General features: G+C 35.0%; 2 protein-coding genes across 4 annotated transcripts; one reads left to right on the top strand and one right to left on the bottom strand.

Moving 5' to 3' along the window:
- Nucleotides 1–1,825: 1,825 nt before the first annotated feature.
- Nucleotides 1,826–11,645, top strand: LOC306884367 (ras-related protein Rab-4A-like). Of its 2 annotated transcripts, none has more exons than XM_079440161.1 (8): nucleotides 1,826–1,958; nucleotides 2,365–2,445; nucleotides 2,548–2,662; nucleotides 5,444–5,506; nucleotides 5,673–5,827; nucleotides 6,753–6,848; nucleotides 6,938–7,081; nucleotides 9,047–11,645. In XM_079440161.1, the coding sequence occupies exons 1-7, from the start codon at nucleotides 1,943–1,945 to the stop codon at nucleotides 7,051–7,053; spliced, it is 642 nt and encodes a 213-aa protein (XP_079296287.1). In that variant the 5' UTR covers nucleotides 1,826–1,942; the 3' UTR covers nucleotides 7,054–7,081; nucleotides 9,047–11,645. The 2 variants fall into 2 exon arrangements, with proteins under 2 accessions (XP_079296287.1, XP_079296288.1); XM_079440162.1 differs by having other exon boundaries at nucleotides 9,043–11,644.
- ccsapb (centriole, cilia and spindle-associated protein b) lies at nucleotides 10,551–15,242 on the bottom strand. 2 transcript variants are annotated; one of them, XM_079440158.1, is made up of 4 exons: nucleotides 15,154–15,242; nucleotides 14,202–14,519; nucleotides 13,158–13,447; nucleotides 10,551–11,968 (listed from the first exon to the last, which is right to left on the bottom strand). In XM_079440158.1, the coding sequence occupies exons 2-4, from the start codon at nucleotides 14,500–14,502 to the stop codon at nucleotides 11,792–11,794; spliced, it is 768 nt and encodes a 255-aa protein (XP_079296284.1). In that variant the 5' UTR covers nucleotides 14,503–14,519; nucleotides 15,154–15,242; the 3' UTR covers nucleotides 10,551–11,791. The 2 variants fall into 2 exon arrangements, with proteins under 2 accessions (XP_079296284.1, XP_079296285.1); XM_079440159.1 differs by having other exon boundaries at nucleotides 14,202–14,538; nucleotides 15,154–15,239.
- Between the last annotated feature and the right edge of the window lie 2,103 nt (nucleotides 15,243–17,345).

The following is a 17,345-nucleotide window of genomic DNA, read 5'->3' as shown; positions in this document are numbered from 1 at the left end:
ATTCAGTGAATAAGATAATCTTTGCAAAACCAGCCTCTAACCATTAGTTCCCCATTTAAATCTTGTCCAAGGTCTTACATCACTGTGATTTTTCGACATTTGTGTCCTTGATTTAACACTACTTAACCTCATGGTACATGATAATGGGAAGTGATCAGAAATATCTACATATAAAATCTCAAAATCTTTAACATATGTAAAGAGTTCACTGGATATAATAAAATAATCAATTATCAATTATCATTATACTTAAAATTAGTCACACAATAGTATGATCATATGTGCATTACCATATACATTACATTACATAAAACGTTCTAATGTTTGTTATTATTTTTAATGTAATGTTTTTGAAAGAAGTCTCTTATACTCACAGTAATATTGTGAAATATTATAAAAGTTTAAAATAACTTTTTACAATTTGAATATATTTTACAATGTAATTAATACCTGTGATGGCAAAGCTGAATTTTCAGCAGCCTTTGTTCCAGTCAGTTACTTTGCATATATATGAAGAATCTAAAAAATATATAGTTTTGATTTGTTAGACATTTTTGTTCACCTCATAATTCCCATACTTCCTTTTTAAAATGTGGAAAATAGAAAATATGAATAAAAAAAATTGGTGTGTCCAAATGTTTGCCTAGTAGTGTACATGACTGTATATATAAAAGCATGTTAACTGAGTGGTTTGTTTACATGTTGACATAGCTCTATGAGCTCAAATTCCTTTGTTCAGTCATGTATCTTTGACATAGAGAGCCAGGAAGGATCTAAAACAATCAGGACGGGAACAGAAAAGAGATATGCAGCCTATACATCCTGAGGCATTATGCAGTGAACCCAGGACCAATGTACAGCCATCTGGAGAAGATATGTGGAAGCAGCCCCATTCTTGGGGGTTGATATTATATTAGATTTTCTAGAAGAGCTTCAAGTGTCACAGCAGGATTGCCTTGATGACAGCAACGTTTGGCTCTGCACTATGAACTCTCTGGCCTTTTTGCTTGTTGATTGCAAATGAACATTTTTCGTTTAATCGTGAGCTGATTATACCATCATAGAAAGATTAAACAAAACCATTTTATATAATACTCTTTGTTTCATATGCTCCACATTATGTTTGTGTGTAATAACATCCATTAGTCATTACTGAATGACATGTGGTCTACAATTTATAGAGGGTAATTTACATCAAGCATAAGGAAATGTTGCACAAACAGCCGTGATATGCTTTCAAGTATGGAATTTATTTATTTATTTATTATTTTTTTGACTCCATCACGCTATTTTCCTGATCAATCCTGTGTAGTCTGTGTTGCAATTATGGATTCTGGGGTTAATGTAAGGTAACACACACTCACAATGAAAAATTGTGGATATAAAAACAAAATATAATTTATTAGTTGTGAAAGGTACAAAGAGATCAGCCCTGTAAAATGTGCTTTAAATTATCATGAGTTAGTGTGGTTTTTCAGAACAGATGCAACTCGCACTTATAACCAACTACCACCCCCTAGTGGTTACTTGAAAGCATTTGGAGTTTTGGAGTAAAACAGACCTAATAATATATAAAAGAGTGAGTTTTAATAGAAAATGCAAAAAATAGCTACCGTAAATTGTTAACATTTCGATTTGCGTACATTTCTGTCAAATACACCAATCTAAAAAATAAAATAAATAAAAACACCCACGACCAGGAATAAAATATATACTTTAATTTTAATTTAATTTAATTTATTTTGTTTTAGAAAAATTGTGCATTTTTGTGTCATTTTGCAAAGAATTGTGACTTTTACTTTGAAAATCTCAACAGGAAGTAGTTGCTCCACAAACTTCCGACTAGGATGCACGAAACCCTCTAAGGGATTTCCCTTTATTTGATATCCTTGTTGATTGCCTTGAAAGAGAGTATAAACAGGCTAGAAACACAGCGCCAGTCATGTCAGAGACATACGGTAGGGTGACTAATTTTCTTTTTATCCTGCCACACTTCTTATCGGCAGCATAGCATGAATTTTAGCAGGTGTCCCGAGCTCATTCATCACAGTATTGCTTACAAGCTCTGTTCAGTCCAGCTAGGCAGCAGCTATCTGTCTGCCATATGTTTCATCTGTCGACGCCATTCATATGAGTGTTCATTAATCTTTGATTTGTCAATTAAAACAGCACTTATAGTAACAGTTACTATAGAAAGACCGTTGTTTATTTGGATATAACTTGATGACAAATCTCTTTACATTAGATAATGACCAGTGTCAATAGCCTATACTCTGATACTCTGATTCCTATACTATCCTATTATTATGAGAATTCTATGCAGTTTTTGACTATCTTTATTGTTTTTGTTTTCCTCCCCTTTAGATTTCCTGTTTAAGTTTCTTGTGATCGGAAATGCAGGAACTGGAAAATCTTGTCTTCTTCATCAGTTTATAGAAAAAAGATGTACGTCAGTTTCGGTTATCTTATGAAACATTCAGAAACAAATCTATGAAATGTTACACATGTCATTGTTCTGTTGCTGATGTCTTTTCCTTGTTCTTCCAGTCAAAGATGACTCAAATCACACTATCGGGGTTGAATTTGGCTCGAAGATAATTAGTGTGGTCAGTAAGTGTGTCAAGCTCCAGATCTGGGATACAGCAGGACAGGAGCGTTTCAGGTGTGTTCATACGACTGTGTCATATTTCTAAAACTGTTTAGCTCTTAGATTGGCCGTGTTTGTAAGGACCACTGTGAGATTTGGCTTATGATGATAATTTCCAGATTTTCAGTTCTCAGGCAGTCAGATGGTGAAACATTTGGGGAGGGAGTGATTCAAGTCCAGATTGCATGTAGGAGTTTATAGTACCTTGTACCGATTCATTTGTCAGCGCTATCAACATGCATTTAATTTGCACTGAATATTTGCCAGCAGCTTCCTTGGAGCTAAAATAGCCTCAGCGCATTTAAATGAAAATATGCTGATGTCACACAAACCACCTTTTGTTTATGTAGGGTTTTTTTGTGTGTTTATACATAGCTTTGAGACTTATTAAAAATATAAAAAAATGATCCCCCGGTTTCACAGACAAGGCTAGGGTTAGACTAAAATGCATGTTTGAGCTGTCTCAACTGAAAATATCTTGCTCTGACAAGTCTTAAAATATGCCAGTATCATTGTTCCGTGTCAAGATGCACACCTGTAGGCATTTTTGTAAAAGTTGCTTAAATATCTTAATCTAACTAAGGCCTTGTCCTGTCTTAAACTAAGCCCCATTTGTGAACCCGGGCCTATGATTTATTTATTTAAATTTTTTTCTTGTCTTTACTTCCACAGGGCACCAATTAAGCCAAATGTGCCGCTGGTGCTCCTTTAAAAAATTATAAATTATTATATAAAAATATACAAAAATATATATTTTTTAAAAATATATTTTCATTTTTTATTTTAATTTAAGTTTTAGTAAATTTGTTCTGTGCTATTTTAATTTCTATTAGTTTTTTATCAGTTTTATTTTATATTTTTATTTAGCATTATTTTTACTTTATTTTATTTCAATTTTAGTTTTAGACATTTTAATACTTTATCTTACTTTAGTTAGTTTGCAAGGCAACATTTTTAATTTTATACATTTAATTATAAATAAATTTAATTTGTGTGTATATTTGTGTATGTGTAAAATGAATATATTAATAGCTTTTAATAAAACTATTAATTTCTTTAGTTAACAATGACAGGGGGATAATGCCCCTGAGAGAAAGCTATTTATTGCATTTGGAAAGTGAAAAGAGTTTGTTTTTCGTTACAGTTACATAATTATAAAAAAATAAATCACAGGATAGCTTGAAGCAAAATATTATGCAATTAGTCTCTTCTTCAAACAGCACTGAGAAGAGCTTTTGGTACTGCTGTGCTCTGTTTGCTGCTACAGCTCATTTTATTATACAATAATTTGCATTAAAATGTTGATACATGTTTATTTCAGAATTATGAGGCTTAATACCTCTTTGCAGATAATATGTTGCAGTCAATCAGGTAAACATGCTGTAGGTTGAACAGAAACATGTCAGTCCGGCTAATGTTGGAGGAGGTCTGAGCCATACACTCCTGCTGTTGTGAGCAGATATGATTAGACTAGCAGTCAATTGATATTGATTTTTCAGCACCTAGATACAATTTAGGTTAGATACAACCTTCACGTTATCTAGACGGCAGGGTGGCTGATTGCTGATATAATCCCAATATACTATCCAGAGTACTATTTGATGTTAGTAACATCATTTGGACGTTAATGTTTTAGCACTTGTTTAAGCTTTTGCATTCACTTTCTTCATTCTAGTACTTCCACAATTTAAGTACTTTAAGTACTTTCGCTTCTTTAATTACCAGAAGAAAAACAAATTTCACCCTATTCTCACTGATTACTCTGTTTGAAGTTAAAAGTGAATGTCAATTCAGCCTTTAAGCAAGCATATATTTTACATAATATTTATACAATGTTCCAAAGTTTGGAGTCAGTAAGATGTTTTAATGTTTTTAAAGAAAGCCTCTTATGCTCACCAAGGCTGAGTTTATTGATTAAAAATACAGTAAAAATTACAATATTGTGAAATATTATTGCAATTTACAATAACTGTTCAGTATTTGAATATAATTTATTCCTGTGATGACAAAGCTGAATTTTCAGCAGCCATTACTCCAGTCTTTAGTGTCACATGATCCTTCAGAAATCATTCTGTGATGATTTTGTACTCAAGAAACATTTCTTATTATGATCAGTGTTGATTGTTATTTGATTTATTGCATCTTTGTTGAATAAAAGCATTTAAATAATTTTGAGCTTTTTAAATTGTAGTATATTTGGATAAAGAAAGTATTATATATTTCTAAAACTAATTGCCAATGCCAAGAAATCTCTGAAATGACCAAATATGTGACCCTGGAGCACAAAACCAGTCTTAAGTCGCTGGGGTATATTTGTAGCAATAGCCAAAAGTACATTGTATGGGTCAAAATTTTTCTTTTATGCCAAAAATCATTAGGATATAAGATCGTGTTCCATGAAGATATTTAGTGAATTTCCTACCGTAAATATATCATCATCTCTTAATTTTTGGTTAGTAATATACATAGCTAAAAACTTAATTTAGACAACTTTAAAGGTGATTTTCTCAGTATTTAGATTTTTTTCAATTCCAGATTTTCAAATAGTTGTATCTGGACCAAATATCGTCCTATCCTAACAAACCACACATCAATGGAAAGCTTATTTATTCAGCTTTCAGATGATGTAGAAATCTCAATTTGGAAAAATTGACACTTATGACTGGTTTTGTGGTCCAGGGTCACATATCAGCAACATAATTGTTTGGCTGATATATTGGTTTATCACTAGATTTGACCATGTCTTATCACAAACTTTTACAGATGTCACATAGGCTTAATGTTTGTTCCCCTCAGGTCTGTTACACGCAGCTATTACAGAGGGGCAGCAGGGGCTCTTCTTGTGTATGACATCACTAGGTAAAGTCACACTTGTATATCCAGTGCCTCTGCAAAATATGATGTATTGCTCTTTTTTTTCCCAGGTATTCATATATTTCTGGATGTCTACCTAGAACTACATTGATATGCATTTATAGATCCTTAAGTGTGTTGTTTTCTCACGCTTTCTGTCTCTGGATGTTAGTCGAGAAACATACAACGCTTTGACCAACTGGCTGACAGATGCCCGGATGCTGGCCAGCCAGAACATAGTGATCATACTGTGTGGAAATAAGAAAGATCTGGATGCTGACCGTGAAGTCACCTTTCTGGAGGCTTCACGCTTCGCTCAAGAGAATGGTGCGTATGTCAGACAAGCAGTTCCTGGCTGCTAACAATTGTACAGAGTTATAGAGGTGCCCAATTGCTTTCAACTGGCTGATGAAAACATCATAATAATCCACATGACCACAGTACACCAATAAATATCTATCAATCTATAGAATATATAGATCAATCCATCAAGATGTTTTTAACTTCAAACCATTGCTTTTGGCTAAAATACATGTCCTCTATTGATGATATCCTTTAAAGCATGTTTATAACTCAAAATTATGTATTGGACAATATATCTGCTTTCATATTGTGATTGTACCACTAGAGGTCACTTCAGGATAGTATAACTAACATAAACATGAACCAGTCAAGACCCACAACTGGCTGCATTGAGATCACAAGGGCTTTTTCTGAGGCTAATCAGCGATTGGTTATTGGTGCCTTACCATTGTGGATATACTGAGTGCTTGTAAATCTGTGGTGTTATTGTTAACTAAAATTATTAAAAATAGTTTGCAATATTTTAAATGATGCTAAAATAAAATATTAATATTAATTGAAAAATGTAAATTTGGAAATGTTGCAATGGCAACTAAATAAAATAACTTAATTAGAAGTACTAAAATGACTAAAGCCAAATATAAATGAATGTTATATCTATATATCTATATGTATGTATATATCTATCTTTAATCTAAAATTACAAAAGCGCATGACAAAAATTTAAATGAAAACTGAAAATGCAAAAATTAATTCCACTTCAAAATATTAATAAATACTATAATATATATATATATATATATATATATATATATATATATATATATATAATACTTATTACAGAATATTTTGCAATATAATCACAATCTTGTATTTTTTTTTTTTTTTTTTTTGAGAATAGATTCAGTGAATTTTATTAAACAAAACCTGTTTATATCTTTGCTTTCAGAGCTCATGTTTTTGGAGACCAGTGCTCTAACAGGGGAGAACGTGGAGGAAGCTTTTGTCCAGTGCGCTCGGAAAATCCTAAACAAAATAGAGTCAGGTACAAAAATATCAGTGCCTTGTGCTCTTACTTATAAGCTTACAAAAACATTTGAATCATGCTGCTGTGCTTATCATTTGGTTGTGTAGGCGAGCTGGACCCGGAGCGGATGGGTTCAGGAATCCAGTATGGAGATGCAGCGTTGCGGCAGCTGCGTTCTCCCAGACGGGCTCAAGCAGAGAGTGTGCAGGAGTGTGGCTGTTAACACCGATCCCAGTAAGCTGACCAACCAGGTGAAGGTCCAGAGGGTTCACTTCCTCTCTCTGCTTGCTTTCAAATCTTTTAAGTTTTCAGAGGTTTTAATATTAGAAGCTGTTCTGAGGTTTCAGTACTTTTTTTTAACAATATTAATGTTTATTCTTTGATACTAATTTTCTAAGTTTTGCTAATACTATAAACTTGATATCTAAATAGCTCTGATATGAGTGTGATAGTTTGAATGCATGAGGGTGGTAGAGTGCTGTTCTTCCTCCACTGGCCCTCTGTACCACTCTCAACGGCAACATCCACTAAAAATAGCTGTGCTGCATTCAGATTTAATCAGAAACAGTTGTTCACATTTATCAGAACATCATTCCCTGCATATTAGATTTAAGTGTCTTGTTCAGTGTGGTAGTGTTTTTTTTCTGTTCAGTGTCCTTGTTGTTTTTTAAAATAATTGAATCGTATATGAAACTTTTAGTTTAGCTAGAATTTTCATTTTTATCTCACTCTCTTTTTCCTCACTATTTTCATTTATTAAATGATCGCATTTTTCAAGCATTGAGTCACTTAAATGCTAACAATGTAAGAATCGAAGGTGAAAGAATGCAAAACAATGGGTCTGTAAATACGAGCATAACATTTGTTGTAATCATTTGTAAACCATTTTTTTATGTAGATATAGTCGCACTGAATTGAATGAGACTTACGCAATTGCATTAGTGTTTCTTGAATGAGGCCCAATTTCCCCAATATTCTAATTATTTAGCATTAATTTCTGCTCACTCCTAGTTTACCCGTTTCCTCTGCAAAAGGATGTTGTTGGTTTCCCTTTTCATGGTAAAAAATTGTGGTAACGCTTTATAATTAGGTTCTTTGTTTACAAATGCAGTACATTTACAGAATTTACTAATCTTGATTCATGTTAATTTCTGTAAATTACCATTCAGAAGCTCAAAACCATTTTCAGCATTGATAATTAGAAGAAATGTTTCTTGAGCAGCAAATCAATTTTAGAATGATTTCTGAAGGATCATGTGACGCTGAAGTCTGGGTTAATGATGCGGAAAATTCAGCTTTGCCATCACAGGAATAAATGATCTTTTAAAGTATATTAAAATTGAAAACAGTTGTTTTGAATCGAAATATTAATTCAATATTAATCATTTATTGAATATTCATCATTTCAGTTATTATTAAATATTAATTGAAATAGTTGAATGTTACTGTTTTTTTAATTGTCTTATTTACAAGTGCAGCATTTGTGAGTCTAAGAGACTTCTTTCAAAAATATTCAACAATCGTACCACCCCAAACTTTTGAACAGTACTAATTTAAGGTCGTATAAAAATTATATATTCATGAATGAACCTAGATTATTAAATGCTTTAAAAAGTGTTGTTTCCAAATGTATTATCTAATGGTAATGACATGAGCTGTATTGTAAAGTGATACCAAAATACTTGATGACACATCATTTTAGCTTTAGTCAAAGTGTTTTCATAAATTGTCTGTAAAAGGATGTTGATAGCTACCCCACAGCATCTCTACTGTATTTGGCATGCCCTAGCCGGGAGGAGATCTCTTCAAGAAGAGGTGCTATTTTTGTCACTGACACCCACCAAACGCCGTTCAAGTTTGTTTCTGCATGCCTTACGTACGAGTGACGATGACGCAGCACCAGGACACATACACACAAACAAATGGCCAAATGTTTCACCTTCCACCTCCTCATGAGGACAAACACGTCCTTTAAAGCCCTTCACCCTCTTATCAGTCAAATGCCACATGAGAGACCGTGTCAGGGTATATTTAACTCCAGATCCTCCCAAATGCTTTCCAAGGTTTCTGAGTGGCCTTATTTGGAATGCGAGCTAGAAATAGAGATTCAAGGTGTCTTGAAGCTGCTCCTTCAGTTTGTAGACAAGAAGAAAAGCCTCTGAAAAAACCATCTATATAATTACCTGCACTTTTTCTGTGTCCTTTGGCCAAGGCAGGTTTTGTGAACACGAGGAGGACGACATTAGTGGGGAATTTGACGTTTGGCTCATCGTGGTGGAGTGACTGTTTCCCTCACCTTGCTTTTACTTCTGTTCTAACATGCCGAGGGACCCCCTGTGCTCCAGAAGGCTCCAGAAAAAATGTTTACTGTCTCCCTCGGGCCCAAGCCAAGACATCTGTGGTAGCCAAAACCCTGAGGGTAGCTAAAAGACCCGGCCCTTGCCCCTGAGAATACTGCACTGAGCCCTTGCCCGTCTTTCCCTCTTCCATATGTAGATGTTGTGTAGAGAAGAGTTTCTGTTATCACCGTGGAGCATGTTTCATGGTTGCAGTACTACGACATATTCATAAATGACTATATACAGCATATATATAGCTTAGGCATACTGCATCGCTGCTCTGGCACGTGCCTGTATATCTTATAACAATATCTTGCTAGCACGTTGTTTGCTTTTATTTGCTTTTTATTATTTTTTTTCCATGTCTGTTGTGTTTTTTGGTTGGTATGCTCTAGAAAAGGATGCTAGAGTATTTCATAAAAATGGTTTTTGACATTTATGTCAAGAAGGCTTTGTTTTTGTATTATAATTTGCATACAAAATGAAAAATTTAAGGGCCAGCGCACACTTACCTTCATATCGCACTGTAATTCATTGTCAGTATGAACAGCTTCAGAATCAGTGTTACATGCTCTATATTTATTGTAAAGCATTTTTGTGCTGCGGTCCCATTTTTAGGTGTCTGTTGGAATGACACTGATGTGTTTGAACTGATTTCTTTGTTTTCGGAAAAAAAAAAAAAATTCCTCCTTGAGAAAATATTTTATTATTTTTACCTACTTGTGCCCTGTTCTTCTTATACATTTTAAATGGACATATCCGAAAATTAATGATAAATCATTGTGGACCTCGCTTCAAGATGCTTGCCATTATGTCTTTATATCAAGCTTTTATGTTTGTAAAAATGGGACAGATTGCCAATAGTCATGTTTAACAATGCCCTAAATGGTAGTTGGTTATTCATTTTTCATTAATCTTGTCTCTACACTTTACATTGATCAAAAAAAAAAAACAACATCTGTATAAATCTGTAGCACTGATGTAAAGAATTATGGCCTGATTCAAAACCGACATAATCAAATGTACAATTTAGCTGCTGAATGTAAAATCAGTGTTTGTAAAATCAATGTAATTTGTGTAAAACTTTCTAGTCAGCTTTCTTCATGGAAATGCAACAATTTCTTAAAAAAAAAACAAGTTAAAGAACAATTCCTAAAACTCAAGTGAGTAAGGGGGGGTCATTTAAATTGCTGCATGGATCTGACACATGGATGAGGTCTTGGCAAGCTTGCAGAATCCTGATGCCCAGGAACAGCATGCTGTAATAAGTTGGCAATATAAAAATCTGCCTTGTGCATTAGTGAGAACAGAGTTTCATATTTTACTGCAGCAAACCTGTGAACAAGCTATCCCCACCTACAAACACGAGAACTACTTTTATAGCGTAACACACTTATCAAAAATGTTTTGTTTTATTTTACTTTAAGATACCATTAACAGCAACCTGTTAAAAATATTAAGACTGAAAACTCACTTTCACAGGCAGTAATCGAAACACTTAAATTTTAATACCCTTCAAAACTGTTTCCATAACAGACAGTGGAATGGATATTCATCATATTATTGTAGTTCATATACACTATGGCTTCATTATTCTTGGCCTAAAACCAACACTAGTCACACAGTACATGCCATAAATCACTATGAAGCTATGTGGGAAAAATACCTGTACATTTGTTCAGAGATGCTGAATTAAAAATACAGTCAAAATTAGTTCAATATCCTTATGTAAATTGTGTACAAATATCGCAATATCATTATTTCTCAATAATAAATTATATAAAATATAACAAGAAATACCTGAGTGCTACTAAAAACCAAATAACATCACACTGATGGAAAGTTATGCTTGATAATGAACAGGTGGAATTGCTTTTGCTGTGTATGATCTCATTCAAAAATGATTTGTCATTTTGCTGTGAGTTTCATGCTTCAGAAACTTCAGATACCAGTGACTTTTTACATTATGTAATGATATTACTGTTCTGATACAATACCACATGGAATACATCATTAGTGTGAATATACAGGTAAAATATAATACATCTCATTTCAAAGAAAGCAGATATTAATATAGCAGATCAACTGCCAATGTAAGATTATTTAAGTGTTGATTAACACTTAAAGATCCATGTTGGCGCAAATGATTTCTGTAAAGTACAAAACGGATTTCTTTACATTAAACCTACCTATTAACACAATGTAGATAATACACATTACAATACATCACATTATATGTCTATAATTGTCTGACAGTTACTGAACACTTAAATAATTGGCTAAGAGTGTAAAGAGACACTGGTAAATCTCATGGTCTGTAAATCTACGTGACCTACAAAAATCATGCAACAAAGGCATGTGATTGTTTTGACAATTTGCCCTGCACCATCAATGGATTGTGTTTTCATGTTTGATATGTACCAGTAAATGCAACATATCCATGGTGTATAAATAAACCCCTAAAAAACCTTGTTATAATCTGTTTGATTCATTGTGGCCCATTCTGGAAGACGGGAAGTGAGCTGAACAGATGCGCCAGTCATCATGTGAAGTGTTTTGGGTCGTTTAGCCTGAGAGGTTTAGATAGTCACTGACATTTCCAAAGGATTTCAGAGAGCAGTACTACCGAGAATGAGCTGAAAAGCAGCGCATGTACTCCGTCATCCAGGGGTTGAAATCGGGGACAATCTTATTTCTGTTCTTTTCAAAGTCAGCAGATCTAGCTCTTTGTTTGTCAAATCTCTTCATCTGTTTTTCCACCTCCCGTCTGGTTTTTGCTCGTAACGCTGACTCATGGATCTAGACAGAAGAAACACTGCATCAAGTATGCATGAATAACGATAAGCAAATGAGTACTTAAAGGGACAGTTCACCCAAAAGTGAAAATTCTGTCATTAATTACTCACCGTCATGTAGTTCCAAACCCGTAAGAACATCGCTCATCTTCAGAACACAAATTAAGATATTTTTGATGATATCCGAGAGCTGTCTGACCCTGCATAAACAGCAACGCAGCTACCAAGGCCCAGAAAGGTAGTAAGGACATCGGTCATTACTTTATTCAGTCTTTGACGGGCATTCATGAGAGTTCCACAACACATGCATGTGCATTCCTTTGCGTTTTATTAATGTCAACACCTACCCCACCCCTAAACCTACCTTTAAAACAATGCAAATACAGTAATTGTTGTTCAGCACAACAAAAATTATGCAGTATTGATGTGCGTATGACCAGTAAGCCCTAGTGGCTGTAGCTGTATACCTTCTAGCCTTAACTGTAAACAACAAGCTGCATCCAGGTTCTACGTCAGAACACTGGCTCCTGTTTCAGCAGCACCACACGCATATGTCGTGGTACTTTCAAGAATGCACATCAAAGATTGACATGAAAGAGAATAAATTGAATAAAGTCGTTATTTTTGTTATCTTTGTGCACAAAAAACTATCTTTGTAGTTTCGTAAAATTACGGTTGAACCACTGATGCCGCTATTTTATCTATGTCCTTACTACATTTCTGGGCCTTCAACGTGGTAGTTGTGTTTCTGTATATGCAGGGACAGAAAGCTCTCAGATTTCATCAAAAATAACTTAATTTGTGTTTCAAAGATGAACGAAGGTCTTGTGGGTTTGGAACGACATGATAGTGAGTAATTCTTGACAGAATTTTCATTTTTGGGTGAACAATCCCTTTAAAGAAATATTTCACCCCAAAATTTAAATTCTGTCATCATTTACTTACAAAACAAGATTGGTCCATGTTGACTTTCAAAGACTTTCCTTTAAAATAATAGTAATATAATGACATTTAATTATCCCTTTAAAGTCCCAATGATAAAAATTAAGCAAATAATTGTTCATCTCTATCTATATGGACTATTTATGTTAACCAAACTGCAATAGTTATTATTATTTTACTATTTTTAGTTTTCTTACTGGTCAGTGCTCTCTTTTGATATGGTATGCTATGCTTCCTGAAAGGTTCCTCACCTCTGCAGTTGATGCTGCAGGGCCAACATTGTGGGTTTTCTTGGAAGCCTTATCTGTCTTCCTCTCTCCTGCACCATACGGGGCAAAAGGGTGACGGTTCTCTTTTTCAGGGTCTTTGGTGGCATGAGGCTTGAATTTTGATCTTGTATACTTGTGTGAGGAGCGGCGTTTGCTCTTTGGTGTGTTCAGGATATGCGTGTCAGTTTCTGGGTTGAGAGCAGGAGAGCTTTCTCTGGCTCTCTCTTCCTCCCCCTCTTGATGACTCTGCTCAGCTACTCTGGTAACAAGCTCTGTTGATAAAGACAGAGATATGTATGGAATTTTACATTTTGAATAGTGTTTTAATTAAGTAGTTTTCATTAAGTACCACAATTTACTGTGTCTTTATGATTTGCTGTTTAGTTTTCCATTGTGGTTTGAACATTATTATGCAAATTATTCTAATCTGTGCCAATGTACATATTTCAATAAGGGGTAATGTGATCAGGTTCTCTAATACAAATGAGGTTTAGAATGAGCTGAAAATGATAAACAAATGAGTAATGTTTCTCTCTATTTGTCATAAGTATAAATGACACTATAGCTGTAAAAAAATAAATAAAAATATTACCATAAATATTCATGTTAAATGAAAAATAAAAATTCAAAGATTTTTTAATGAAAAACTATTCATTTTATATTATCAGGTTTTATTTTAGTTTAAATTTGAGTTATTTTGTTATGTACTTTCGTCAATTTGTATTATTATTATTTAATATATATTTCTATTTAACTTTAAATTTAGTTTCACTAATTTAATTAGGCTACTGAAATCAGTAACTTTTTCAGTAGTTGAGGAAAATTTTATTCAGGTTTTTAAAATTTGTTATTCTAATACATGTATTTTAGATCATTATTTGTTCAGATTTATTTCAATTTAATGACAACTATTTTTTAAGATTTAGTTAACAATAAAACCACTAGAATACAAACTGTTTTTATAAAATATATGAATAGTATAAAAGATAAACAACAGAAGATGACAGCCTGTAGTTCGGGACTTACTGGTGTCTGCTGCCCGTGGTTCTGGTTCAGCTGCTGGTTCTGGTGTCACACATGCAGATCGTTCTGGTTTCTCATCATGGAGCCTCTCAGGTTCAACTTTATTCCGACTCAGAGGAGTAGATTTATCACTGGAGCCTGTCTCGCTCCCCCATTCTCCCCAAAACCAGGGGTTGTGCGCTTGCTCCAACAGCCGTCTTGACAGTCTGTACTTCAGCAGATCCTCATAACATTTTGCATAAGTGTCCCATTTCGGATCCTTAAATTTCTTCATGTATTCAGACCTAATTCGCGTCGTCACCATATTTCACTATCGTTCGACTGCAGAAAAATCAAGAAACTGTAACGGTACATTATATAGCGAAGTAGTCTACTGAAACTGAATTATTCCGAACACCCGCCGCCCACCTCTCGCGCCAGACATTTAAACCAAATCACTATGGCAACAGAATTCTAATAGGCAAGTGAAAGCCAATCGTTGGCGCTCCTTTGACACGCCCCCTTCACATTCACGCCTACTTAAACCATGGCGTCGTCTGGGAGCTCTCTGAACCTCTTAACGCATTTTGCATATTAGGGTTTGTAAAGTGACAGTAAACGTGAATGTGGACTTCACTAATCCAAATCACACGAATAAGAGAAAGATAACAGTAAATTATTATACGTATCATATATACGTAATGTGTTGCCATCGACAATATCATGAACAGAGAACGAAAGAGCTTTATACTGCGAGTAGTCAACGTTAAACATCAGCGTCTGACACGAGGGCTACCTGAAAGAAACCACACAGCGCGGGCTGTAGTAGTTTGCATAGACCTTAACGCTGCATTCCAGCGTCGACTAGTAGCTAAAGCAAATGATCATGTGACAGCAGCGAGCGGAGGCAAGTTGATTCGCGCATAAACACTTGTCAACACTAATATGAGCCGATTTTGATAATGTATTTACTTACTGTATTGATTTAAGCAGGAATGAGAAGGTAAACAGATGGCGCTTGTTGACTGCAGACGTCAAGCTTGCTTTGTAAATCACTGTAGCTCCGCCCTGTGGTGAAGGCGTCTATGAGGTTCCATTTGTGCCAAAAATGAGTCGACTGCTTTGTACTATACAGGTGCTGGTCATAAAATTAGAATATCATGAAAAAGTTGATTTATTTCAGTAATACCATTCAAAAAGTGAAACTTGTATATTAGATTCATTCATTACACACAGACTGATATATTTAAAATGTTTATTTCCTTTAATTTTGACGATTATAACTGACAACTAATGAAAGTCCCAAATTCAGTATCTCAGAAAATTAGAATATTGTGAAAATGTTCAATATTGAAGACCCCTGGTGCCACACTCTAATCAACTCAAAACACCTGCAAAAGCCTTTAAATGGTCTCTCAGTCTAGTTCTGTAGGCTACGCAATCATGGGGAAGACTGCTGACTTGACAGTTGTCCAAAAGATGACCATTGACACCTTGCACAGGGAGGGCAAGACACAAAAGGTCATTGTTAAAGAGGCTGGCTGTTCACAGAGCTCTGTGTCCAAGCATATTAATAGAGGGGCGAAGGGAAGGACAAGATGTGGTAGAAAAAAGTGTACAAGCAATAAGGATAACCGCACCCTGGAGAGGATTGCGGAAAAAAAAAATTTCAAAAATGTGGGGGAGATTCACAAAGAGTGGACTGCTTCAAGAACCACCACGCACAGACGTATGCAAGACATGGGTTTCAGCTGTCGCATTCCTTGTGTCAAGCCACTCTTGAACAAGAGACAGCGTCAGAAGCGTCTTGACTGGACTGCTGCTGAGTGGTCCAAAGTTATGTTCTCTGATGAAAGTAAATTTTGCATTTCCTTTGGAAATCAATGTCCCAGAGTCTGGAGGAAGAGAGGAGAGGCACATAATCCACGTTGCTTGAGGTCCAGTGTAAAGTTTCCACAGTCATTGATGGTTTGGGGTGCCATGTCATTTGCTGGTGTTGGTCCATTGTGTTTTCTGAGGTCCAAGGTCAACGCAGACGTGTACCAGGAAGTTTTAGAGCACTTCATGCTTCCTGCTGCCGACCAACTTTATGGAGATGCAGATTTCATTTTCCAACAGGACTTGGCACCTGCACACACTGCCAAAGCTACCAGTACCTGGTTTAAGGACCATGGTCTCCCTGTTCTTGATTGGCCAGCAAACTCGCCTGACCTTGACCTTAACCTTGTGAAGAGGAAGATGCAATACGCCAGACCCAACAATTCAGAACAGCTGAAGGCCACTATCAGAGCAACATGGGCTCTCATAACACCTGAGCAGTGCCACAGACTGATCGACTCCATGCCACGCCGCATTGCTGCAGTAATCCAGGCCAAAGGAGCCCCAACTAAATATTGAATGCTGTACATGCTCATACTTTTCATGTTCATACTTTTCAGTTGGCCAACATTTCTAAAAATCATTTTTTTTGCATTGGTCTTAATTGATATTCTAATTTTCTGAGATGCTGAATTTGGGACTTTCATTAGTTGTCAGTTATAATCATCAAAATTAAAGGAAATTAACATTTAAAATATATCAGTCTGTGTGTAATGAATGAATCTAATATACAAGTTTCACTTTTTGAATGGTATTACTGAAATAAATCAACTTTTTCATGATATTCTAATTTTATGACCAGCACCTGTATATTTGTCTTCGTCTACAGTCATTGCCTACTTGTTCAGGTAAATCATGTTGGCGTGTATGTTGTCTGTTGACGTCACCTTAATCTGTCGTCCTGCCTGTTTTTTCTCTGTTGTTTTTCCTGTCGTCCTAATTGCATCTTATTCTGTCGTCCATAATGTCATCTTTAAAAAATTTAGGCTACTGTATTTTTTTTCTTCATGTTACAAAGGTTGTAGAAGACTGACTTATTACAGGTGAACTTTTGCCAATACTTGCTTTACTGGACGTACAGTGCACATATGTTAAAAACTAAACTGTAATTCACCAAAAAGGCTTTTTCATGTTCCAAAGGTTGTAGTATGTTCCTAGATACAAGACTGACGTGAGATTTTGGCAATACATGTACAGTACACAATTATTTTCATTAAAAAAATATTTGTGCACTGTACATACAGTAAGGGAGATATTGGCAAACTCTCACCTGTAGTAAGTTTTGTAACT

This window comes from Barbus barbus (assembly GCF_936440315.1).
Source record: "Barbus barbus genome assembly, chromosome: 18".
NCBI classification, from domain to species: Eukaryota; Metazoa; Chordata; class Actinopteri; order Cypriniformes; family Cyprinidae; genus Barbus; species Barbus barbus.
The sequence above is the reverse complement of the archived record's forward strand: the minus strand, read 5'-3'. Positions and strand labels throughout refer to the sequence as shown.

Bases quoted from the DNA above. Each gene is read 5' to 3' on its own strand.
- LOC306884367 (XM_079440161.1), top strand. The intron at 5,507-5,672 runs GTAAAGTCACAC...TCTGGATGTTAG, and splicing joins CTTGTGTATGACATCACTAG to TCGAGAAACATACAACGCTT. The intron at 5,828-6,752 runs GTGCGTATGTCA...CTTTGCTTTCAG, and splicing joins ACGCTTCGCTCAAGAGAATG to AGCTCATGTTTTTGGAGACC.
- ccsapb (XM_079440158.1), bottom strand. From the start codon at position 14,502: ATGGTGACGACGCGAATTAGGTCTGAATACATGAAGAAATTTAAGGAT. The intron at 13,448-14,201 runs GTAAGTCCCGAA...CTTTATCAACAG, and splicing joins ACCACGGGCAGCAGACACCA to AGCTTGTTACCAGAGTAGCT. The intron at 11,969-13,157 runs GTGAGGAACCTT...TCTTCTGTCTAG, and splicing joins CTGCAGCATCAACTGCAGAG to ATCCATGAGTCAGCGTTACG.